Here is a 25856-nt window from a genome sequence, read left to right on the forward strand (position 1 = left end):
GTGTGCCAACTCGTCAGCCGAGTTTGGCCGAGGAGTACAATTTGTTGATGTTGCGTTGAGCGCGCTACTGACTTCTTGATATTGCGACTGCGGCCGAGGAAGGAACACGTCTCGGTCTTCAGGTTCTAGAGCCTGAAGACAAGGTTGTTAGTTCTGCGAATTTCAATATCAAATTTAGCTTTCAATGTGCCAAATGTAGTAATTTATAACATCTCACTTCGCCGAGAAGGCTAATGAGACGACCTCTGCCAATAAGGATTCGAAAACCCTTCTCGACCGAGATTTGGATAGGTAACCAGTCAGCCTCGACACAGTGCTGTTTATCCAAACTGAACGTGATCCTCGGTCGGCTGATTCTACGGCAACGGTGTTGTTTATCCAAACTTAAGATATTCGCTGGTTGTCTTCACAATACTGTTTATCCAAACTGAAGGTGTGTTGGCGGAAAAAGAAAATAAAAATTCTCAAGATGTCTGAATTGGATATGCTTTTTCCCACTGCCATTGCATTTGTATTTATAGGACTGAAGTATTTACTTTGCACGGTCAGATAATATTGCAGAGTTTAATTGCAGCTCTAATCCTTGAAGTTTATCCGTGTCAAAAGCCAAGCATATCCTCAGAATGTAGTTCGTGACTTCTAAAATAAAGCCTATCTAAGCTTCCATATCACACCAGAAACCTAGCACACCTAGGGTTCTGATCACATAAAAAAAACTGCCATCAGAAGCCTTTTTAAAACCATTCGATCACTTCCATCACCATGCAAAAATAAAAACCTAGCCTACCTAGATTTCCTATGTCATCATTACAAACCTAGCTTTTCTAGGCTTGTCCCATCATCCAAAGCCATCACCTTTATTGTGCCATGCATCCTAACCCTGTTTGAATGCATTTCAAATTCATTTTTAACTTTCATGTGCCGGCAGATATTCCAAATCAACTCGAATTCTTCTGCTCGCTTGGAATATAATTTACATCATATTTATCTGGAAGAAGATGTTAGGATAATTCACATTAAAACATAATTATTATGATAAAAATTATAATATTATTCTTTAATAATGATAAAAATTATCTCTACTTTTTCATCCGACAATTGAGAGCTATACTCACTCAACGGTCTTGATTGCACAGGTCAATGGTGTAAATTTAGATCCAAACAAAGGTAATAAAGCCAGATTATTCCACGTGTGAAGCCAAACGGCTACATGTGCTATGTGTCATCCCGTTGTATTGTTCATATGTTAGGTTCGAAAATTCGTTACATGTGAGGAGACGTGTTGAGAATGAGTCACATATTGATAAGAGAATGAACTTTGCATGAACTTATAAAAAGTTAAGTTACTCGTCCTAGTAACGAGTTATAAATTTATAACAAAAAAGTTACAAAAAATTAAATTTATTAATAAGTGTTAATTAACAATAGAACTCATGTTTAGCCCTTGGAATTGAAAATACAACTGGATCACCGACGATTACATGATTCAATAACAACACGAAAGAGCTGAGCTGGGATGGGATGGGATGGAAATCGCCAGTCCACGTTGATGTTGGACCGTTTGATTGGCGACAGTGATGTATCACGTGACCGACGATATAAGCGGCAAATACAACGTTGCCCTTGCCCCTTTCTCCCCAGTATCCACCTAACCAAGCCTCCATTTAATGACTTATCATCTACAATCTTTTGCCATGGAATAGGGGCATTTCCGTCATTCCATAAACCTCGAACCGAAGTCCAGCCCATAATTTAAGTGGGCCGTCCATTGTTCCTGACCACGATTCCCGTGATTGACGGTGGATAGAGTGCCGCGTGGTCACTCGCTTCCCCCCACTCTCTCTCCCCCCGTCCCCGTAGATCCTTCTCATTTAGTTCACTCTCTCTCTCTGTTCTCTTCCTCCTCCTCTGAGCTGAAATCCAAAGAGCTCAGTTCTTCCTCCGAGCTAGTTAAACATCCACCGCCCGCCAGCTGAAGTAGTTGCAGAAGCAACAGCCGCCGCAGAGAGAAGCTAAGTATGGCGGCATTCCTCATTGTCCTCCTCACATATCTACTAGCTCTCCCCACTCTCCCCGCCGCCGAATCCCGACTCTACACCAACTACTACCAAAAGTCGTGCCCGAGATTCGCCCAAATCGTCCAAGACACCGTCACCAACAAGCAGATAACGAACCCCACCACCGCCGCCGGCACCCTCCGCCTCTTCTTCCACGACTGCCTTCACAACGGCTGCGACGGCTCCATTCTCCTCTCCTCCACCCCCTTCAACAAGGCCGAGCGCGACGCCGACATCAACCTCTCCCTCCCCGGAGACGCCTTCGACGTCGTTGTCCGCGCCAAGACCGCCCTCGAGCTCGCCTGCCCCAACACCGTCTCCTGCGCCGACATCCTCGCCGTCGCCACCCGCGATCTCGTAACCATGATGGGTGGCCCCTTCTACAACGTCCCCCTCGGCCGCCGCGATGGCCGCTCCTCAAAAGCCTCCGCCGTCGAAGGCACCCTCCCCCGCCCCGCCATGTCCATCTCCCAGCTCATCGAGATCTTCGGGTCCAGGGGCTTCTCCGTCCAGGAAATGGTCGCCCTCAGCGGGGCCCACACCATCGGGTTCTCCCACTGCAGCGAGTTCAGCTCGGCGATCTACAACTACAGCAAGTCGGCGCAGTCCGACCCGAATTACAACCCGAGATTCGCATCCGGGTTGCAGCAGGCCTGCGCGGATATCAAGAAAAACCCGACGCTCTCCGTCTTTAACGACGTTATGACGCCCAACAAATTCGACAATGTCTACTACCAGAACTTGCCAAAGGGTCTGGGGGTTTTGAAATCGGACCACGCGCTGTTTAACGACGCCAGGACGCGGCCGTTTGTCGAGATGTACGCCAACGACCAGAACCGCTTTTTTCGGGATTTTGCCAAGGCGATGGAGAAGCTCGGCGTGTTAGGGATTCAGACCGGAAGACGCGGAGAGATTAGGCACAGATGCGACGAGTCTAATTATTAGTTAATTAATCATTTCAAAAGAAAAAATTAGACTTCGTTTTAATTTCTTTGTTGTTGTTTTTATTTTATTTTATTTTATTTTTGGCGCTTTTTAAGTGCATTTTGTTGTGAGATCCAATATTTGTGAGAAGAGCTGATAATATGTATACACGTTTAATTTTTTTTGTTACTGGGATATATGTTCTGATTTTGCGTAAAATCGAACATAATAATGTTTTAGGATTTATACAAGATAAGAGAAATATTTATTGTTATTGTATCGGGATATTTGTTGAGCTGAAATATACACTACATCTTTCTTTTGTAATATTTGTAAAAATTTTGTGTTCAATTTTCTCTTTAGTCTTGGTTTTAAGATAAATCCTCGTATTGTGTGTATTGATTTTGGAAATTGTGTGGTTTAATTAAGGTAATGGGGAAGTGTTTGTCTTGTTTATTGTAATACACTACTTCAAGATTTGTTTTTGTTCAATCGATACCATAATATAATCTAATTACAATTGTGGCATTCAAACTGAAGTGTGAAGCGAACAAAAACTTGAGCACGGACATTTCAACTACGTTATTTGTGGAGATTTTTTATTTTTAACCTTTGGATTAAATTTCAAGGATCTGAATTTATTAACGGAATGTATTTGGTGGAAGGGATCCGAAGACAGATCCCTTTCCGTTTGTGAAAACACGATGTCAGCATATGGCATTGTTGAATACAATTAACTAATTAACTAGGGTTGTAGCTTCCATTAAACAAGATTATAATTTAATGATGAACAAATTAGGGCAAAGCTTTTTAATTTTGAACGGATCATTTTATTGTATTAAGTTGAATTTTGTCTCTTCTTTACGTCTTTATTCAAGAACTTATTTATTTAAGGTGTTTTCAAAAACAAGAAGAATTTGATTTAAAATCTGCTTGCAAATTTGCATGTGCATTTCGTAATTGATGTTCCAAAACTTGCATTTTTAAATTTGGGAAAACAGATTCTCGTCTTTAGGCGGAGAGAATTTTAAATGTGCTATGAACACGTACCGATACATTAAGTTTAATAATGTAACTGATTGGAAGCTTTAGAAAAAGAAAAAAAAATCTTAATCAATTATATTATGATACTTAGTTGACCGGACCTTAATCTTGACATTCTAAAAATTTCTCTTGAGGAGGAGAAGGTTACAGTTAAACATCTAACAGTCGGTCATGCTAATTAGAACAGTGTTGGCGCGTATATTAAAATATCGATTGAATCTCTATAAAAAAAAATAAATAGAATAAGAGAAAAAGAAATTAAAACTATAAGAAAGCTTCATCGTAATCGAGAATTTATTTCCATGTGAGTTTCTTACTTGTCACGAAGCTCAAAAATAGTGTTAGGGCAAGTCCCCCATCAAATAATGTCACATCTTTATAAGAGCTTTTGGACCTCCATTCCTTAGAAGCCGATTTTTATGATAAGTTATACTCATAAACCAAACTCTTATAGCTCTTAACAATTGGTATAAAAGTTGGTTTCACAATACAATTAAAACGGGAGACCTACAGGAGTGTTGATAGAGTGGCCAAGAGGACGTTGACCACGGAAGCGTAATGAAATGTTAGGGCCTAAATTGTTGACATCGGAAAATTGTTATATCTTGAAAGTTAAAATGGTTTAAGAGTTCTTTGGTAACCCTAGATTACAAACTACCATATAAAAAATAAAGGAAAGTTAACGAAAAGTTCAAAAAAACTTTCCTTTTAACGAAAAACGTTTTTTAAAGGTATAGTGAATAGTACCAGGAAAAGGTATAAATGTGATTTTTCGTTAAAAGTGAACAGTTGTTGCAATTTTTATTTTTATTTTTTTTTTCTGAAAAAAGGACCAGCTAGAGGCGAAGTCACGTCAGTTCACAATTTATTAGCGCTAGGAATTGAACCCAGAAGACTCATAGAGGCATTTCAGCCTTCATTTGGGCACCATCATGTGATTCACCGATGTCAAGAATCGAACCTAAAACGAACCATGTGAAATACGAGCTTGGAATTCGTCACAACCACTGGCCACCCAGTTGTGGTTGCTAGTTTGCTGCAATTGAGTTAAAGTAAGCAAAAATGCTACTCTTACCATTTAATTGTACCATCTCTCTAATAGAGATGAGACTTAGATACGTTGGCGGACCTTATTTCTATTAGAAAGATGATACAAATGATGGTACAATTAGATGATAAGTATAGCATTACTCACAAGTAAATGACTATTTTTCACCGTGTGCTCCATCAAATGCTCTTTTTTAAATGCAAATTTTCAGCAGAACACCATTGGATGTTGAAACTCGAAATTCAACGGACGTTTAGATGGCGATAGATGTGGCATCCAAAGCTAAGCTGAAGATTGGGGCCACTACTATGAGGCTGGTTGGATGGTTCAGATGGCCCAGGGCTTGGTTAAATGTTCTTTCCCTCTCCAAAAAGCTCTTTTACTTGCACTTTATGTCAACCCACAAACTTAAGGCGGAAAAGGTCACAAGCTCAAGCCCTAAATCACTAAATGCATAATGTTAAGTTCACCACCTACATAAATTGCTATTTAGTACTATAATTTAAGGGCATTTCTCTTTATTTGTGATTGAGAGGACTTATGTTCGATTCTACCCAACACACACAAGCAAAACCCAAAAACCCTAACTACTTTAAATGGTACACAACATTTAAACATAAATTCTCCTGACAAAAACTACATTTTAAAATATTACGATTTGGTACACGCATGGACTGAGCTAGAAACATCTTTTAGTTGGGACAATTTTGAATGATGAAATAAATTAAATTTTTAATGCAATGCTATTGACTTATTGTCCAACATGATTTTGGGTAACTAATGTTTAGAACAGTAAAATTGTAAACCATTAGCTAATGGAAAAATCACATGGCTCGGAAGGGTGAGAGGGTGGAAAAAATGTAGAACATGAGAGGGTTTTTTAGTTGAGTGTTTGAACAGAGACTTCATTTTTAAGTATATAGATAATTTATTGTTTTAATTTGAGCATTTTTAATGACAAAAAGAGTTGAGTGAGAACGACTGCGTCCATTGAACATATGTCGACACTACAAATGTTAATTAGGTAATTAATTTTTTGGCTATGCAATTTTCAAATTTGTGAAGAAAATGGAATTTCATTATGCTTTTGGTATAAATTAAAAACTATGCAATTATATTTGTTCAAATTGAAAACGCATGAACTAAATTGAAAACACTCAAAAAATTATCATGAACAAAAACCTGTACTCGAAAAAAACCGCCAAATTATGTACTCAGAAGTCCAATGAGTTGACACTCGACCCCTCCAGTTCACCACCGGGTTGACACCGAGTTCGGCTCCCAAACCCCGAGTTGAGCACTTCCTCCCAATCCACTTCATCTTCTTCTTCCTTCTCCTTCCCTCTCATCATCTCCGACATCCGCCTCGCCTTCTCCCTCGCCCGTTCGCTTCCCTTTTTCTCCACCTCTCTTAACACCTCCACCACGCCCGCCGTCTTCGCCAGCCCTTGGAACCTCAAACCGCCGTAGCTCAACCCATACAATGTGGCCACACAGCTCTCTTGTGTCGCCTTCGAGTCAAACTCGTTTCCCCTTAACACACCCACCAAACACTCCACCCCACCCGAATCCAACAATGCGGCCCGCCCGTCGGCACATAAACTCAAATTACACAATATGAGCAATACCCGACCCGTCATGTGACCCGACTTCACCATTCTCAAAAGAACCGGAACCGAGCCGAGCTTGACCAACTTGGACCGGTTACTCTGAACGAGCGAGAGGTGGTACAAAGCGAGTGCCGAGTCATGCCGAGTCCGCTCGCTCTCGGACCGGAGTAAGTGCAGCAATGGCGGCAACGCGCCCAAAACGCCAATGGCGGTCTTGCAGTCGTCGTCAAGTGCCAAGCTGAAGAGCGCACTGGAAGCGTGTTCCTGCGCCTCAGGGGTTCCGGCCTTGAGCACGTCGATCAGAGGAGGGAGGACTCCTGACCGTACGATCTTAATCTTGTTTGACTTTTCCAGCGACAGATTGACCAAGGCTGCGACGGAGTCCACCTGAACGGCGGTGTACCTGGATATAATCAGAGGGCGGAGGGCGGAGAGCAACCGCGGGGTGCAGAGACGGGCCCGGGCGTCCTCTCTCGTCCTCGTGATCTTCCTGAGCGAGGCCAGGGCCTCCTCGATTTCGAATGCGTGGCAGCTTCTGAGCTTGATCGAGATTTCGTCTTCTACAGAGAGGGAGGGATTGCTGTTGCAATTAGGATTTAAAGTTTCAATTTCCGAGGATGAAGACGACGGGGAAGAGTAGCAACTCGGTGGAGTTGAGAACGGGAGAGGCGGAGCCGCGGTGACCGATTCGTCGGAGCTCGAGGGGAAGTGAGTTGGGCGCCGAGTCAGCTCGGTGGCCGCGATAGTGAAATTCACTCTAGGGGTGTCCTTAACACCGTTGATCAACAGCTGATTATCCGAAACTACGACGTTCTGGGGCTTGGTTTCGTTCCGGGAACCAATGGAGGCGCGGACGATCTTCTCGGCGGAGGCGAAATCGAGGGGCTTGGGAGGATCGACGAAGGACTTGTGGCACCAGCTGAGAATGGCGGACCTGAGGGCGAGGTTGGAGATTACGGAGGAGAAATCTGGCGGCGGATAGTCCGGGAGAGCAGGCGTGAAGCTGAGGGACTTGCAGGCTTGGACGCAGGCGCGCTCGAAGGTGTGGCCGGACGAAACGATGACCGGGTCCGCCATGAGAGAACCGGAGATTGGACAAACGAACTCTTTGGGAGCTTGCGGCTTTGAGGTTTTCGACGGAATTGCCGACGACGACCTCTGAAAAAGCTTCCATCTCCGCCGGGGACTCGTGCTTGCACTGCTGATCATCTCCGCAGCTCTCTCCGGCGTCGCGAAAGCCCATTCGTTCTCTTTTGATTTGTGGACCATCAGCTTCATCAAAGCTTGTTGAAACTCCACACCCGAAAAAAGCAAGTTACTTTCTTCAATTCCGTATCATCTTAGTAAAAGTTCTGAGCTTTAAGCTCAAGTAAGGATTATGCCTAAACCCCATGATCCTTAATTCAAATTTAATCGGATTTTGCGAGGCTAATCAGATGGGATTATGGTTTGGATAATTTGAGCAGAGATATGGAGGTTGCTAACATTTGAAGGTAGAGTTTGGTGGGGATACGGAGAGAGAGAGAGAGAGAGAGAGAGAGAGAGATTGGTGTTATTTGTCTGATGGAGGAGATTGGGAAAAGGACTGGGATTCCGATTCCTCTGGTTTGGAAAAATTAGCCGCAATCAGAAAACAAAAGCTGGAGGTGTATCAACAACACAATCTCTTGTTCTTCTCCAACGGCTTCACTTGTGTTGTAAGTAACTCATTTCCCCTTCATTTTTCACCTTCAATAATTGGATACTAAAATTTGTATGAATTCCCTTCTATAGTGTGCTCGAGCCTCTCGCGAGTGGTTAAATTTCCGAAAGTTTTGACACTGTTTAAAATTTAGTGGACTTTTCGAACTTTTTTGGTTAATTGTGTAAGCATGTCGACTATAGATTGTTCTAAAAATCACTGCTTAGGCGTTAGGTTACTGATCACTCATTCGATTAATTTTTAAGTGTTTAAAAAATAAGAAATAATGTTTAGACCTGCCTAAATGCTCGCTTACTATGCCCTCGACCCGCCTGGATCGTGACTATCACTTAGACAGAAAATTGATAACTTTCATTTTGCATTTTATTTTTTCAATAAATTGTAAGAGACTTGTTGAATAATTGAATGAACACTCGATATATACTTGTTTGCCATATTTTCAATATGTTTTAATAATTTATAATTTATATATCATTTCATTTTACAATTTGTGCATTTCTATACAATTATGTATTTTTTAAGTATAATAAGACATTTGCTTGTATGGTATGTAATAAATTTAATTAAAACTTAAAAAAACCGCATAGGTCCCGTCTAAACACCTAGGTCTCTGCCTACCACCTAATCAGCCCTTAGCGTATTTTAAAACCTTAACTAAGTAAGAATCTTTGTTGGTTTCTATGATTGACAAGAAAGATTGAAAGTTTATAATTTTACTCAACTTCAAGGATTGCATCCACTGATTGTGATAGGCATTAGACACGACTCTATTGCTTTATCCATGAAATGAAGCTTAGCGGTCAAATTTTTTGACTAATTTCTTACAGGTTTCATTAAATAAAACTGTGGAGAAGAATATCCGTGAAGCTTATTCTTTAATTTATTTTTTACCAATTTTCCACGCATCATTTTGTAGCATGGAAAGTCTAAAAGTTAAAAACACCTTTCTAAGTTTAGACGAAATTTATGGGCGATTTGTTTTACTTCTGCTCTCTAATGTCAAGTAAATGATTGATGCTGCTCAGAGGATATATGACAATATTCTGCTATGAATAACATGTTTGGTTTTGGAAGTATATTTTGTTGGGTCTAAACATGATGGATTCTAACACGTTACTGGGTGTATATTTCCTCTTTATAATCAATCACATTACGTAACGAGAGAGATATCAATAGAGTATATAACTGGTTGTAAATCATTTTGATATTATGTGGTAATTTGTGACGAGATAAATACTGACAGTATGATGTACATCGGTTGTACACAAGAACCCCATTCTAAACAGATGTTGATCCGTGAATTAACAGAAGCTTAGAGAAGGGATGATGTGGAAATTTCTGGACCATCCATCTCATACATTAACACCATCTCATTGACCACTTTTGCAGACAAATACATGCTGCTACAGCCGTTTGATTCCACCTCTGAGAAAGTTTAAAGAAGAAGGTGCTCTCTCACGCTCTCTCACGCTCTCTCACGTCCTCCTTTTTCTTCAAAAGTGTTGTTTTTGTGGGCAGTATATGTCTCTTGACTTGCTATGCATGGAGGAGATGTACAACTAAGTCACAAAGAAGAAGAGCACCACTGATCATTATTGCATAAGAAATACTAATGGAATTCTCTTAAAGTAGAATCCTTCATAAACTTTCTGTCATCTCATATTTTATGCACAATATTTTATAAGGGAATTGTTATTAGCATTCCAAAAAAAAATTTTATACATTCCTCACAAGTGTTATTTTCTTTCTAATTCTAGAAAGTTTGGAGTGCCAATAATAATTCCCTTTAATAATATTGATATGAAAATTAACGTTAAACTGTGAGGTATCAGATAATTCACGAAAAATATCTCACTTTTGAGGCCCCTTTACGTTTCTCTTATTACATATACTTATTAGTTAAGTTTGTGTAGCCATATAAAATTAGAAATACCTACTTCCTTTATATCATTGTTCTAGGCTGGATAACATATCCCTTTCCCTCTTTACCAAAGTGATTGATTCCTTTTTTCTATTCAATACATGGCCCACCCACCCTTCACATAAACTAGGGTTTTTTCTTTCTTCTCACTTTTCTTTTGTTAGATTAAACCAAGTGCTTAATTAGTTCCAAGATTTGAGATTAGTTTATGTTAATAATTTTAGTTAGTTAAGAGAGGTAATCTTTCCATTTATTTTGGTTGAACACTGCTTTCATGTTTTCATGGGGAGATCAGATTCTGATCCATGATTTGGTTGTTGTCCTTCTTAATCTAATTAAGGTTGGAGTTGCAAGTTTTTAATTAAACACACACACACACATATATGAATATTTTGCTTCCAAAATGGTTTTCTTCTAAAACACACTTAAGAAAACTAATCATCTTCTTAATTATTTGACATCTACGTCGAGATTTTAACCGTTAAATTCTTGTTCACCTTGGACTTGGAGTAAATGCCCCATCTTTCTAGGTTATCAAAAATCTTGGTTGTATTTTACATGCACTTTTCACGTGAGGTATGCCACTAATATTTGAAGCTATGACCTGAAAACAGCTGAAGAAGATGAATATTTAGAGTTTGTGGTTTTCACTGGCACCCAATAAGCAACGCATGATTGCATGATTTAGTTAGTAGTACCAACACTTTAACGAAGAGCGGGTTCTAACTGTGTCCTTAATTAGCTCTAATAATCTTTCCATTAAGATCCAATCATAGAGGCAGCATATATATCTTTCTGACACTGGCAGCAAGGAGTCTAATCCAATATATAGGAAAGGGATCCTGCCAAGTTTGGGAATCCGAATCATTGAAATTTGATCAAACGACTAAAGTTATTATAATTTTTAAAGTGGGCCTTTGTTTGTAGCCGTTTGATCAAATTTTAATAGTCCAGATCCCCAAACTTGGTGGATTAGGAGGAAGGGATCCGGAGAGGATCCCTTTCCCAATATATATGTGGGGACGGATATGTATATATTTGAACCGTTATCTTTTAGGTTTTCTCTCAAATATCACGTCTATCAAAAATCACTCATCCTTGAAACAGTAGGACTGTGGGATTAAGGGTTTACGGTTTCTTTGTAGAATCGTATTCGTCCATTTTCTTCACTACAAATGAATGCCTTAATGATTTTGGATTTGTCTAATTGTTTGCAAATATGATATATGAATGATGTTCTAAAAGACAAACGATTTGGATCGTTAAAATACATTAAGTAGTGAGTCCCATAAAAATGTGTGCTAAAAATTATGTAAAAAAAGTGATGCTACAAATCTGCTCATATATATATATATATATTATTGTGTGTACTAGTACTATATAATATTGGATATTGGACATGAAGAATTTTGATTCTTTCGTCCCCTTTTGATATATAAATATATACATTTATGTGTGCCCATAGAATTAGAGAATGTTGATGTGGTTTAAGCTTTATGGAAAGAAAGAGTGTTTTCCAACTTTACAATTTGGCATGGACCTTTGTGTTTCCTTAAAATATGAGTAATACTATTCATACCATATTTTTGTACCATATTTTCATATTTAGGTGGCATTTGATATGGACAGCCACATCATTTGAATTAATCAGATTTTTAAATTCAGTTCATTATTTAATAAACCAATAATTAAGAAAAATTAGTTAATTAAATGATGATTGTGGTGTACGAGGAGGAGTCTTTCTCCTTCCTTTCCTTGGGTTTTGCAAATTTTTCAAATGATGTGGTTGTCCACATCAAATGTCACCTAAGGTGGTATAGAAATGTGGTATAAAAACATGATATGAATAACATTACTCTTATAATATTGCTGTTAGGTAGGTCGGAAAGGGGTCCTCTCCGGATCCCTAATCTACCAAATCAGTGGATCCGTACCATTGAAATTTGATCCAACGGCTAAAGTTATTTTAACTTTTAAAGTGGACCCCTGTTTGTAGCCGTTGAATCAAATTTCAATGACATGAATTCCCTGATTTGGTGGATTGGGAGGAAGGGATCCGGAGTCCCTTTCCCAGGTAGGTGACCATCTTCATGTAAAAAGCGCATTATGTTTAGCTTTTGTCTAATCCTTCATGTCTTGTCAACGGAGATGGACTTATCTATCTCCGTCACAGTGTGTTTTTTCTTTATCTCTCTCCTTACGTGACGTGATCAATCATGGTAGATAGAGACAGAGAGCGAGCGATACTGCCACGGGAAAGGGAAGTATTTTCACTTGTGAACATTCCTGCTATGAGCTTCAAGGAATGAAGAGTAGGGGAAACAGGGTAATTCGAACGTAATTTACATAAAGAAAAGAAGGGGATTTTCTCTTGGGGCATTGGATTCTCGCGGGCAATTTGAAACCGAAAGAAAAAAAGGAAACGCCTTTGGCTCCACCAACCTCTCTCAAATGCCATTTCGATTTATACAAGCGATATTTTATTTTAAATTAATCTACATTTGTATTTAGAGAAATTTGAACACAGGTGCATATAGGAGAGCCATTCATCCTTACAAATGTGGAGAGATTTTCAAATGTCTTCGAAACACGAGTACATAAGTCATATGATATTATGCAACGTCAACAAATCATACACTATTTTAGATGTTTATGAAACTTGTAGCTAGTATTCGTTCTTGATCTTTATCATCTATACAAGGATCCAAAACATATACAACCTTAAGAATGGGCTGCAAAGTTGGCGTTCTATTTTTTGTGAGTGGGCTACTGAGGATTAATTGGTCACTGGCAAATGCCAAGTTTAAAATCCGAGTTTTAAATTAGGTGGTAACCCATTCCGTTTGCTCGAATTACACAAAACAAGTATTTGGATCTCTCTCTTTTCCCTTTCTAACGGTCCACATCTTCACGTATTTGGACTCCAGACACAGATATTCTGAGAGGCTGTCAGACTTCACATCCATGTCCATTTTTTATTGTCCTTGAATAATCAATGGTTTTTATTTTTTTAGGAATTTTAATGAAAAACTTCCGATACTATTTATTTTAACAAAAAATCATATTTTTATACTAAAAAATCAATCATGATACTATTCAATTTACCCTATTTTTTTTTGTTCAAAAAAAAAAAACAATAACTATTAACTTTTGTGGAAAACCTTCAAGAGTTTAATTGGATAAAAACTTTTTATAATTTCAATTGTCATGCTCTATTTTTTTATTTCTTTTTTTTGTCGACCGATAGATTTTATTAGATTATATGTTAGATTAACCATCGACGGACTTCAAAAAAATTCTAATTTTTGTGGGTCTATCTATCTTGTATTTTTTGGAGGGATATATGCCGTAAAGGAGGAAAGGAAAGAGGGGGTCGTGCGAAACTAGAAACTTGCGTCTCCTGCAATCCGCGTCAAACCTGGTTTTGGCTTCCGCCCCAAGCCAACCCCAGACCTACCTACCGACCTTGTCTCTCCCTCTATATATTAACCTTCCAAGAGGGGCCGGCTGCCAATCCAAGACTAGAGATTCCAAGGGAATTGAATTCAGATTACGAACAAGATGACAGGAGGAACAGAAGCTTTCCCGGATTTGGGAAGACACTGCCAGCTCTCCGATTGCCACCAGCTCGATTTCCTCCCCTTCCAATGTGACGGTTGTAGTAAGGTACGTTGGGCTTCGTGGATTCGATTCGGAAAATCAAGCGTTTTGCATTTTTTGATTGCCTTGAATTTACGAATGTGCAGGTTTTCTGCGTTGAGCATCGGTCCTACAAGTCCCACGAGTGCCCGAAATCGGACCACAACAGCAGAAAGGTGGTGGTTTGCGAAATCTGCTCGGCCTCCATAGAAACCACCGGCCGCGACGGCGAACAGGACCAGAAATTGCTGTTGGAGAAGCACGCCAAGTCCGGAAATTGCGACCCCAGAAAGAAGAAGAAACCAACCTGCCCGGTTCGGCGGTGTAAGGAGATTCTCACGTTTTCGAATACCAGCACCTGCAAGACTTGCCAGATCAAGGTTTGCCTCAAGCACCGGTTCCCGGCCGACCATGTTTGCAGGAAGCAGACGGCGGCACAGCCGTCGTTGGCGGGGAAGGCTGTGAGCTGGAACGACAAGTTCATGGCTGCTTTTGCTTCGAGGGAAGGGAAAGAATGTGGGAAGAGTGCGCGGGATTCCAAGTCTTCGGCTTCGAGAGCGCCTTCTGTTCGAGCTTATTGAGAGATTGTTCATCTGCTTCCACAATTTGATGTTTGTCCGAAACGACATCGTTACGTTGTAATTCTTTGATTCAATTATAGTACACGAATAAACGTTTGATTCATCCTTAACCGCAAATCACAGTATTCTGAGAATTATACGGACACAAATGCATGAACAAAACGAGAAACCGACGTGCAATGTACAAAGTAACTAAACATTAAATTCATACATTCATTTGTTCATGTCTTAGTTCTATGTATAAAATACAACAGCACAAACCCTATCTTTCAAATCGACAACACGACACCTATAGAGGAGGAGGAATTATTCAAACTAATCAACCCCTCTCGAACCTCAACTTCAACTATATTTCGGATACAACGGGTGAAAGTACAAACAAATGAAATGCGATTGGCACAGCGGTACAGTGGCACAGCGGCAATCTTCTATCCTTCGTTCTTAATAAGATCTTTTGTTGCATCGTTTAAAAGTAAAGATTATGGTGGTTGCCGTTTAGTACGGGGCAAAAGTGCAAGAAGGATTTTTTTTCTTGGTCCCTGAATATTAAGCAACCTCTGTGAGAACGGGTCAAGTTCCATTGCAACGAGCATGCGGATAAAAGAGGAAGCTTAGAGTGAATGAAACTTACCATCGGTATGCCCAGCTCTTTGAGATCCTTATCCCCCATCTGCTTCAAAGCAGTCATGTCCACCTGCAAACCCAACAACCGAGCATTGAGAAACCTGACGTCCACAACCAAAGACGAAACATAGAACCTAAATTCGTCTTCAGTTATATTAGTATTTCTCGTTGGATTGATCAGATTTCCCCTTTAAAAACACAGATATTATTCCCTATTTTAGATGCTGTGTCAAAAATCAGACAACGACGGCCTATAGTCTTCATCCAAATTAAGGAAAGCAAATTTAAATGAAAATTTCAAAACGGCCAGGTAACTTACTTCTTCAGCCTGGAAAATAATGGCATATTTTCCCAAACCAAGGCTATGCAACAAGCCAGCAACAGTTAGAGTTTCATCCACCTGTACAAACGCAGAGATAAACTCATCAAATTTGAAGTAGCAATACAAGACCAGATTTCCTAAAATTGAAGCTAAAATGGTACAATCGCCAAAAGGTAGTACCATTTGTGAACTTCTCTGCACACTGGCTCTTGGTGGTGCAAACTGTGCTATTGGCCTGGCAGCTTGAGGGTTAGCTTTCATTGTGAAAATAAAGGAGTCTGTTGGCTGAGAAGAACCAACCATACCATTTCTCGGGAACTGGCCAGCTCTAGAAGCGTCAACTGGCCTAAATGATGATGGTGGGTGCAGCTCTCTTGGTGGGGATCTACCTCTGAATCCATCTGTAGTTGGAGAAGAGTAGAAGTTTCTTCGAGAATTTACCTGGTATAGATCAGCGGGACTTTCTCTGGGAGGAACCTGCCTCATGGTGTTACTTCCATTTGTTTCTGAATTATGCTGCAACACCTGGTATTTCAGTGAAGGATGAACAGGTTTTGAAAGCTTTGCACGAGGGTCCATCTGCTTGTGCTCTTCAACAACTCCGCCAATTTGCTTCTTAAATAATCTTTTACGCAACAATTTCAATCTGAGGTCATTTCGACTGATTCGTGAATCTTCACTTGGTTTAATGCACCAGAGTCAATACAAGGAAACCATATAAAGAACAATAAACGATACATCATGGTAATATCAGTGATATCAGATAAGATAGTTTACCTTGCAGTGTTCTATCACCCTCATTCCATTTTATGCCATCTCCTCGTTGCCTGAAAATTGATATTGAACACATCATGATAGGACTAAAGACGCATCTGCCATGTTACTGCCTGAAATACCAATTCTCGAAATGGGACAACCATAAAAACATTACTGCCATCATTATCAAACTTCTGTAAACTGAGAAACGTAGATCTCTGATTGTCGCCAAACAAACTTAAAAAGAGAGGCGAAAACAAATAAATTATTTTCACATTTTTCAAACTACCCTTCTAATTAATGAACAAAATGCACCAGCCTACTCCTAACTCAGACCGTTCTCAACATGAAAATGCTTCAAGAGCTAGTTCTAGCATTGGCGGTGGCTTGCACGGTAGAAGATGTTAAAACAATTCTGGGCATTGGATACCACGAGTTCTCAGTAATAACTAATAACAACCATAAGAAGGAAACAAACTATTGGAGAATCACAAGCATCCTCAACACACAGCATCTGAAGAACTACTGAAACAAGTAGTATGCTGATATGCCAGGCAAAAGTTATGGACATAAACGAGATAGAACAATGTACCGCTTGCCCGAAGAAAACGAAAAACCATGAGCATTACTCCCAAGTCTGTCTGCCATTCGTTTACTTCCAGAAACCATCCCACTATCACCACGCATTTTCCCAGAGTTGGATACAAATCCTCCTCTCTCCACAACCTACAAATATTTCAACAAATAAGCAACCAAACACACAAATCAACCCGAATTCACATTCAAGACGATTCTTCAGCACAGGATATTATGAGCCATTCAGCCAAGTCCAGCACAACCCAAAAGTTCGTCAAAGCATTCCAAATAGCTAAATAGGATGAATTTGAAGCTCAAGAAATTGAATCTAATTTAGCAAACGTAAGATAAAATTGATCCCTTTCCCTTTGAAGCTGATTAATGTGGAAAATTACACAATTTGGATAATTGCAACCATCCCCTTCCTCCTCACAGATTCAATTGGCGAAGAAAAACACAGAAACAAGAACGAATGCAGAGAAGAAAAGTTACCTGGCCAGAGCGACCGAGGGTGATGGTAACCCTCGAATTCGACATACTTAGAAGTCAAAATCCCCAATTGATTTCAGAGCGAAACCCTAATCTCTCTCTCTCTCTCTCTCTGTGCAGTGCAGATGCTGCGATTTGCAGAAAGAAGAAGGGTATAATCCATTGATGCCATCCATGCTGCGGAGTTGGCAGTCGCCACCCGGTCAGGTCAATCCGATGGAATGGAGGCCTATGTTTTTCCAGCGGCCCCACAGCCTTCAAAGCCCACTTCTTTAGATATTAGAAACGTTGAGGCCCATTAGCCTGATTTTTAATTAATTTTACCGAATATCCAAGGGGTATGCCCTCTGCCACTCAGTACTATGGTATAGTGATATTCTTCTTCACTTGGAAGTGAGAGGTCTTAGGTTTGAATCTCATGGATGGTGAATTCGATACCAAATTAAGCTGTCCATTATGTGGGTTAGTCGAACTCCCCCCCCCTTAGTGTAAAAATATCGAGGTACTAAAAAAAGAAAGGTATTCTCTTTATACACCACGTTTTACTTCTCACATACCTCTTGTTAATGTCTGAATCCTGTGTTTGGAGCTCGCAGACTGAGAGATACAAATCACTCATTTTCAATCCTACGACCTTCATTATCCTATCCTACGACCTTCATTAGACAGTTCGAGTCTTTTGGTCCACAGCTTCGGACACAGATCCGGAGTGGATCTCATTCCCAATTTTAAACGACTCGAATCTCAAAAACTCAAAAACTTAAACAACCCGAATCTCTTTGTCTCTCTTTTGAATGACTTGGATCTCTTAATCTGCAGGCTGCGAAAAAAGAGATCTAAAGTGAATCTCATTCCCAGTTTTAAAGAGCATATAATTCTTTTCTTAATTGTAACCGTCCACGTGTCAGATGAACAAATCCAAAAGGCATCATTCCATGGGAATTTCGTTTGGACTTTGGAGCACAAAAGCCAGGTGGCAAAGATTCATTTGGGTTTGCGGATAAGGAGATCAGTTAAATTTAAATTAAAAGAAAATCTTGAGAATATGGCAAAGTCCAGGGGCTGCACCATAATTCTTGAATAATTGCATTAAAAGGATTAGTACGTCACCATAAAAGAGAAGTAATTTCCGTACACTTCTTTTCTCTCTCTACGCATCCCATTCCCGGGTTAATTTTGACCTCTAGATTGAGTAAATGAAAGGAACGTCAAGAGACAGAAACAAACGGAGGTCCGTAAAAGGAGATAACGGAGAGATTCAAAATATGAGCTTTTTTTTTCTTTTTTTCTTTTTTCTTTTACAAATACAGAAGTGGACTGTTTACACATACTTGTTAATACGCACTAAAGCTTATTACATGTTTGCTGTTGATTCTTTGATCTCTTCCAGGGAGATTGCCTGCATTGCACAACAGTTGTGAAGGTAAGCAATTAGGTTATTAAAACCGTAACGGATGAACGGGACTACGTGAGATTTTCTCAAAGAATGATGTATGAAGTACCTGTTCCGGTCCGGCAAAATCATTGTCCGGAGTGAGAAAGAGCATGCAGTGGCATTCCTTCCTGCCAACACAGATTCACAGTTTTCGTAAGAACCAGGTTTACATATACAGACATCATTTTCGTATGACGATCGCTTGAATGCAAATGTTGAGAGTTAAAGCTGGCTTTGAGCAGAAAATTCAGATTAGGAAAACATAAACACAAGAACCTCAACAGCAAAGAATACAATTTTGGTTTTGGTATTCCAACGGCCATCTGGTTGAAATTTGCAAGAACTATCGGCGTTTCACCAGAAACTTCTAAGTAGCTTTTGTTCCTTATTATGTTTTTAGCTAGCTAGCAAATATAACACTAAGCCTACTTATCTTTGATTTCAGACCGAGTACCAAAAATATTTTGCCCACAATGATTTACCGATATATCCCAATCGTAATCTAGTACTTCAAAGCCTTTGACACTACGTTTCCATATCAGGTATACAAATCTATAATCTAACGGAATGAAAAATGTAGAGAAAAACTGGTTCGTATACTAATTTCACAAAATACTAAAATATATCACCTCTCTCTCATAGGAACACATGGGCAGTTCCAAAAGCCTTGGCCTGCCTCGGCAGGTTTATCATCATAATGCCTGCAACACAATAGATTCAGACTTGGAAAGCATGACATGACATGAACATGAATCGACTTTGACACTGCTAAGGTGTTTGAGGCAGAGGGCAAAGTAAGAACACCATAGACTCCTAGTCAAGAAAAAAATACCAAAGAACAGATGCTTACCGACAAGGGCAGAGCGGAGCTCCCAATGAATCTTTATGGTCTGCCAATCCCTGTTGAGATACCAGGATGAGTTTCTTTCACATAGACTATCCAACAAATACAGTTTAGTAAACCGAATTACGATAATGAAGGATCCAAGTATATATAATCTCAGGATGCCATATCCATTTGTAAGGGATCTTTTTGCCCCAAACGAATTCTCTTGTGAATTGTGATGCAAAAGACTAAGAACTACAGCAGCAAGATACTGAATCAAAGAACTACGCATATAGGGGTCGATTTAAGAGAACAATTCAAAGGTGTTTGATAGTCTATAGGATCTAGGGGGTCAGGGGTACATGTTCTTTACCGTTCCAACCCCTGGTGGAAGGCCGGAAGATCATAAAGTAATCGGCTTTGAAGTCGATTTGAGTCCTTCCAGTATACAATGATAACGAAAATACTTCAGACAGTTCTAATTAAGCATACAACATAAGTAAATTAATACACACCTTGATAACAACAGAAGTAACTCCCTTATCGACACAGAAATATGTTCCGGACTTGCGAGCATACTGCTCAGAGAACTTCCTCATGATTTCAACAGATTTATCTGACGGCTCCGCTGCCAGAAACATTCAAAATTTAAAGCATCCATTAGTGCAACATTCACGAGCAAAATTCTGACCGAAGCTCAAAAATGTCAAAAGTTCACGATCTTTGCAATCAAATAACAAAATTATGAAATCCCAACTTCTAATTCTAATTCAAGCTGAAAAATGTATATTAATCAAGCAAGTTTAATTTTTTTTTTTAATCAAACAACAAAATTATGAAATCCCAATGTTCCCACAGAGTTCGAGTCTACTAATCAAGCAAGTTTAAATTTTTACAATTTGGAATCGCATATAATCTAACAACGTTCAGCTGGTCCTATAAATCTGAAAGCTCAATAATTATAAACTCAAAAAATAAAAAATTTGAAAAAAAAGAAGAAGATGAAGAAGTTGGAGAATTGCTAACCATTAGCTATGATTACAGGGCGGCGCGTGGAGCGGTTGAGAGGAGAAACGAAGGACGCAATGCTGGCGCCGAACGACGGAGCTTGGAGTTGCAGAGTCATGGCCTCTGAGACTGATGAGAGTGTGGAGTGGAGCACTGTGAAATTAAATTATACTTTCTGGGTAATAATCCGTTCGTTTATATAATTTTTGAGGAATTTAATCCTGGAAGTTTGGGGATTTTATGATTTAATTTGGTAATTGGCATTTAATAAAGTTGTGGAAGTAAAAGCCGTTGCCCGCCACACGTTGAGAATATCGGTTAAGGAAACACACCAACCACTCGGTCCGCTCACCGCTATACCAACGAATCTAACCCCCTTCCTTCTGAACCCTTCCTTCCTTGTTATAAGGCCTTGGGACTTTTGCTTTCTGGGTTAGCTATGAGCCCAGCCCATTTATATCTGGATATAATTCAATTTTGACCTAAAAGACAGTCCCTAAATCGCGAGGGGTTGGATTAGGGATGGGTAAGATACGTATGAGTTTGGGTAACTGAGATTATTCGTTCATTTAAAGTTTACGGTTAGGGTTTTGGGTAACCGTTTAGACAAACAAACGGTTATGGGTACAACCGTTTATCTGTGAAATTTAAATGGACGGTTATGGGTGTTATCTGCGGTTATAACGGGTATCCATCGGTTATGAGTATTACCCGCAGTTATAACGGGTATCCATTTACCCATTTAATTTAATATATGTAACATTTTAGAGCTTTGAATTTTCCACGGTTATAACGGGTATCCATTTACAAAATAATCGGTGCGCACATGATTATTGTGTGTTCGGACTAATGAAATGAAATGGTTTTCTTAAATCATGTTTCAGTTGCCATTGATGCTATTAGGAACGGGGAATGAAATTGTTATTGTGTGTTTACGAATCATGTTTCAGCTTCTGAAAATGCTTATAAGGGAGTACTAACTGATGTTCCAAAGCCTGGAGGTGGCAGTTATAATGAGTATCCATCAGAATATTTTGGAGTTTTGAATCATCTAGTATTCAAGATAATGACTACTTTTTATTTTTAGAAGCTTTACTTTGTAATCATATGGATTATAATTAAAGACTTGCTGAGGTGTAGCAGAAAAATATCGTTCGTTAACTATTATTTCAATTATTGGATTGTATGAGGACTTAAATTATTAAAATAGGGAAATGCATGCTAAAATGTACCTATAATGGTGTTTAATTGTCAGAAAACGAAAATTATGACAAATTTTTCTTTTATAATTTTCAAGTTGTTAAAAAAAAAAAAAACATGTAGACGGGTGAAAAAGGGATAAATGGGTAAAAAAAGGATAAACGGCTTCAAAAACAGCTAAACGGGTAAATGGTTATGGTTAAATGGGTACACGGTTATGAGTATGGTTAACCGTTTATAAACGGTTATGAGTATGGATATAACCGTTTATGCAATTACCCAATGGATAAACGGTTATGCGGGTATGAACATAAACGGTTATGGGTAAATAACCGCGGTTACCCGTCCGCCATAACTGTTGCCCATCCCTAGGTAGGATGACTATATTTCTAGGAGCGAACTCTAGGCAAATATGAAGTTGTATGGATATAAGTTATGCCTTGGAATATGAAGTTGTATGGATATAAGCTATAAGTAATGCAACTATGAATCTCGTGAAGAGTTTGATCCTGGTTCAAGATGAACGCTGGGGAATGCTTCACACATGCAAGTCGGATGGAAAGTGGTGTTTTCAATGATGGACGGGTGAGTAACGCGTAAGAACCTACCCTAAATAATAATAATAATAATAATAATAATTCATCTGAATTGAATTTGCTACATCAAAATTTTGATATTGGAAAGAGAACTATCACTAAATTAACAGGAGGTACTCGTGTATTAGTCTCGATGTAGATTACTTCAATTCTCATCCAACAGTATAAATACAAGAGAGATGCATCAACCACATCTACATAATACGAAGACTATCTACAAGCGAGTTTGGGACTTGTTTTTCTCTAAAATGTGATGTTGTTGCCCAATTTAACGAGTGGAGTTTTCTTAATTTGTATTATTAAGAGATCACACATGAACACATCACACTAATTATTTAGTTCAAATAGTCTTAGTTGTCTAGTCCAGGCTATCAAACAAGGCCAGAAAAAGTGTTGTCCCCATCACTAGCTAAGCAAGAATTCAAGGAAGTTCATTAATGAGAGAAGTGGTGATCTTGTCTTGCTTGATGGGAGAGAGAAAGCTTCCAGACCACCTTTTCCAGCCAAATAGTGAGCTTACTCAACAAGGAACACTAGCTGAAAGCGGCCGGGAATGAGTACCTATCCCTTGGTAATAGAACCTAACTAGGGCAAGGCATCATTTCATGGATAAATTATTCTTGAGAGAACTCAGAGAAGCAGCCCTGTAGATAGAGCACTTTCTTCCCTTTCATCTCTGTGTATGTGTGTGTATTTTGTAAACTTAAGGTATGTATTTATAGGAATTCGACGTGAAAGCGAAGTACCGACTATCGACTACATAACGCCCTTCCCTCCTCCTTTATCCGAGCTTGGGACCTCCAGCGTATTATAGACAAGATTCAAATTCATTAGTTATACTAATAAACTCCTCAAGTGCAGGATATATATAGACATGAAGCCCAGGAGTACATCATCCATATACATATGGCAAGCCAACTTAACCAAATCCTATCCAGACAAATTGTACCCAACATTCAACAATATTCATTTCAAAACGGTCGAATGACTGCACAACCTGGACAGATGAGATTCGCTGCTTAAGGGATGAACTTAGTAGCTACCTAGACCACAAGCAAATATATTTCTTTAATTAATTTCAATTTTTTGATACACTAGACCACAAGCAAATATATTTCATAAATTAATTTCAATTTTTAGATAAAAAAAAAATTACTTGGATTTTGCAAAACCAGTACATATTATACAAGTGTATTAGTTAATTACTCCTCATTTCCTAGTAATAGTATAGCTTCTTGCTAGCTGTTCTAAATTATTATTATTATTACACCCTTATGTAAGAATCAAGTTTTCCTGCCTTTTTATTTAGGAGAGTGTTATCTACACACCTATTTTGCGACTCACTCATCTCTCAAATTTTGACCATCAAATCGAATGAATTGAAGAACAAAAATAACAAAAAATTAACAAACGTGTGAGAAGTAAAAATATATGGATGAATAACATTTTTCTATATTTATCACGTGTAGTCATGAAATGAATAATATCCCACAAACAAAATGAACAAATATGAAAAATATCAAACAAGAGATTATTCAGTATTCCCGGAACATCAAAGCCACATAACAAGATATGGCATTTGCCTTAATCATCAAACTGTATCATGTATATTTGGTGAAAGATAATGGATTAAACTCAATCTATTTGTTCAAATATGAAAATCCGTCAGTGCAAACCCTAATAAAGATCTAAATGGACAAGAGTCAAGTTTCAAGCAATTAAGTTACCTGATTAATTAACATAAATAAATCAATTCTTTCAGCAGTACATATATATTAATAATACACTTGCATTCCATGCATGATGAAATTTGAACCATATATAATAAATTAAATTGATCCACATATGTCTTCAAGCTTAAGCTAGTATTAAGTTGCACAGATAATAATTCTGATCATTTAAGCAAAATAATTCGTACACATAAAGGGAGAGATTTGGGGGGGGGGGGGGGGAGGGGCAGAGAGAGAGAGAGAGAGAGAGAGAGCGAAGAGTTTCTTTCCAAAATAGCGAGTACTCTCTTGATAACCTAACAAACAAAACCAGAGCAGAAATCCCTGCTAATACACAAGATCTAAACTTCTTCACACAAAATAAAGTACGTAAAGAAACAATAACTTGAAAACTCCAGATTTGCTTGCTTTGATAGCAAATCGTCGTCGTCGGACCAAGATGCTTGATTCCCCAAAAGCACAAAGACTTACACAAAAGCTTTGAAATACAGTAAGAAGAGGAGAGAGACTCATCAGACTCTTCACTTTCTCTCACCACCAAGGAGTAAGAAAGGTGATAGCTATAGCTGAGCTGAGCTAGGGTTTCAGCCGGCCGCTAGAAATCATGATGAGAAAGTTTTCTTTTCGTTTTGGGTCGTCACTTCTTCTTTTTCTTCTTTTTTCTTGGTGGTAACTTCAAAGACAGTGATGATGATGCTTTGGTCTTGGGGTTTGTGGTGGGGTGGTTGAAGGAGGTGGTGAAGTTGCAGGAGGGGATGGTGTGGGAGCAATGATGGCGATAAAGAAGGTAAGGAGAGGACATGATGATTGCTGTTTGGCTTCTGGCGTTGAAGGAAAGGCAAAGAAAATGTCTAGGTTTTTTGTGTCCTCTTTCTTCTGACACATATGCAGAGAGAGAGAGAGAGAGAGAGAGAGAGAGAGAGAGAGAGAGTAGAGAGAGTGTGTGAGTGATGATGACATCCATTCATCAAGCCAAACCCTAGCTACTCTTCATCTGAATTCAAGGCTCGTACGTGTCAAATAAAACCCACAGTTTCATCTCATTAGTTTGGGAAAAGGGAAAGAGATCCTGATCCATTCCATCTAATCCTCCTCGTCAAATAATTCGGATTTTTAAAATTTGATCTAACGGCTACAAACATGGGCTCACTTTAAAAGTTATAATAACTTTAATCGTTGGATCAAATTTCAAGGGTCCGGATTGTTTGATTAGGAGAATTATGTGGAAGGGATCCGAAGATGATCTCTTTTCCTGGGGATCATGTGGTCATTCATCATACATTGTGTGATCATCAGTTTTCGTTAAGTACTATTTATATTTAATTTTAAATTTCAAATGATTTCTAACCGCACAATGTATGATGAACAACTATCATTTTCCTTTAGTTTGGGCTCGTTTGATAACTTATTGAATTTTGGGTTTTTTATGGGAGTTTTAATAAAACACTCCCGGTATTGTTCACTTTTAACGAAAAACCACATTTTTACCTTTCTCTGGTACTATTTACTACACCTTTATTTGTCATTTTTCATTAAAACGAAAGTTTTTTTTTATTTTTTTATTTTTAACTACAACTTTTTGTTAGTTTTCCTTCTTCTTTTTTTATTAACACCCCACATATTGTTGAATACACCCCACTTAAAAATGCAATACTAAACAATTTGTAATTCTAATATGAAATGACTATTCGAGCCCTTATAGCTACTTTTACTCTCCATTGTAGAACAAGACTCTAAAAACACAAAACACTTTGATGAAAAAATATCT

At 38.9% G+C, this 25856-nt stretch overlaps 5 protein-coding genes across 5 annotated transcripts; 2 read left to right on the forward strand and 3 right to left on the reverse strand.

Annotated features, from left to right (window-relative positions):
* The first annotated feature begins 1697 nt into the window (after nucleotides 1-1697).
* LOC137708500 (peroxidase 31) lies at nucleotides 1698-3308 on the forward strand. The gene has a single exon (XM_068447592.2). It carries the CDS (start codon nucleotides 2019-2021, stop codon nucleotides 3000-3002), a length of 984 nt encoding a protein of 327 aa, XP_068303693.1. The 5' UTR covers nucleotides 1698-2018; the 3' UTR covers nucleotides 3003-3308.
* A 2821-nt stretch (nucleotides 3309-6129) lies between these two features.
* LOC137708422 (U-box domain-containing protein 40-like) lies at nucleotides 6130-8506 on the reverse strand. Its single transcript, XM_068447500.2, has one exon. It carries the CDS (start codon nucleotides 7959-7961, stop codon nucleotides 6288-6290), a length of 1674 nt encoding a protein of 557 aa, XP_068303601.2. The 5' UTR covers nucleotides 7962-8506; the 3' UTR covers nucleotides 6130-6287.
* A 5168-nt stretch (nucleotides 8507-13674) lies between these two features.
* LOC137707598 (zinc finger AN1 domain-containing stress-associated protein 12) lies at nucleotides 13675-14636 on the forward strand. The gene is made up of 2 exons (XM_068446505.2): nucleotides 13675-13972; nucleotides 14053-14636. The coding sequence occupies exons 1-2, from the start codon at nucleotides 13868-13870 to the stop codon at nucleotides 14524-14526; spliced, it is 579 nt and encodes a 192-aa protein (XP_068302606.2). The 5' UTR covers nucleotides 13675-13867; the 3' UTR covers nucleotides 14527-14636.
* Nucleotides 14637-14701: 65 nt separating this feature from the next.
* LOC137707597 (uncharacterized) lies at nucleotides 14702-17543 on the reverse strand. Its single transcript, XM_068446504.2, has 7 exons — nucleotides 17297-17543; nucleotides 16821-16954; nucleotides 16250-16299; nucleotides 15653-16146; nucleotides 15470-15550; nucleotides 15158-15220; nucleotides 14702-15065 (listed from the first exon to the last, which is right to left on the reverse strand). The coding sequence occupies exons 1-7, from the start codon at nucleotides 17339-17341 to the stop codon at nucleotides 15006-15008; spliced, it is 927 nt and encodes a 308-aa protein (XP_068302605.2). The 5' UTR covers nucleotides 17342-17543; the 3' UTR covers nucleotides 14702-15005.
* Nucleotides 17544-18546: 1003 nt separating this feature from the next.
* Nucleotides 18547-20915, reverse strand: LOC137707459 (ferredoxin-thioredoxin reductase catalytic chain, chloroplastic). Its single transcript, XM_068446335.2, has 6 exons — nucleotides 20581-20915; nucleotides 20070-20182; nucleotides 19579-19628; nucleotides 19358-19429; nucleotides 18796-18856; nucleotides 18547-18692 (listed from the first exon to the last, which is right to left on the reverse strand). Exons 1-6 carry the CDS (start codon nucleotides 20678-20680, stop codon nucleotides 18648-18650), a joined length of 441 nt encoding a protein of 146 aa, XP_068302436.2. The 5' UTR covers nucleotides 20681-20915; the 3' UTR covers nucleotides 18547-18647.
* Between the last annotated feature and the right edge of the window lie 4941 nt (nucleotides 20916-25856).

This window comes from Pyrus communis, chromosome 17 (assembly GCF_041283825.1).
Source record: "Pyrus communis isolate YQ-2024b chromosome 17, ASM4128382v1, whole genome shotgun sequence".
Classification (NCBI taxonomy): Eukaryota; Viridiplantae; Streptophyta; class Magnoliopsida; order Rosales; family Rosaceae; genus Pyrus; species Pyrus communis.

Coding starts and splice junctions, on each gene's coding strand:
- LOC137707459 (XM_068446335.2), bottom strand. CDS start 20,680: ATGACTCTGCAACTCCAAGCTCCGTCGTTCGGCGCCAGCATTGCGTCC. Junction 20,183..20,580: donor CCCTGTAATCATAGCTAATG/GTTAGCAATTCT, acceptor TGTTTCTGGCAG/CGGAGCCGTCAGATAAATCT. Junction 18,857..19,357: donor TGTGTTCCTATGAGAGAGAG/GTGATATATTTT, acceptor CTGTGTTGGCAG/GAAGGAATGCCACTGCATGC.
- LOC137708500 (XM_068447592.2), top strand. CDS start 2,019: ATGGCGGCATTCCTCATTGTCCTCCTCACATATCTACTAGCTCTCCCC.
- LOC137708422 (XM_068447500.2), bottom strand. CDS start 7,961: ATGAAGCTGATGGTCCACAAATCAAAAGAGAACGAATGGGCTTTCGCG.
- LOC137707597 (XM_068446504.2), bottom strand. CDS start 17,341: ATGTCGAATTCGAGGGTTACCATCACCCTCGGTCGCTCTGGCCAG. Junction 15,551..15,652: donor TGCAGAGAAGTTCACAAATG/GTACTACCTTTT, acceptor GCGTTTGTACAG/GTGGATGAAACTCTAACTGT. Junction 15,221..15,469: donor TTATTTTCCAGGCTGAAGAA/GTAAGTTACCTG, acceptor TTGGGTTTGCAG/GTGGACATGACTGCTTTGAA.
- LOC137707598 (XM_068446505.2), top strand. CDS start 13,868: ATGACAGGAGGAACAGAAGCTTTCCCGGATTTGGGAAGACACTGCCAG. Junction 13,973..14,052: donor AATGTGACGGTTGTAGTAAG/GTACGTTGGGCT, acceptor ACGAATGTGCAG/GTTTTCTGCGTTGAGCATCG.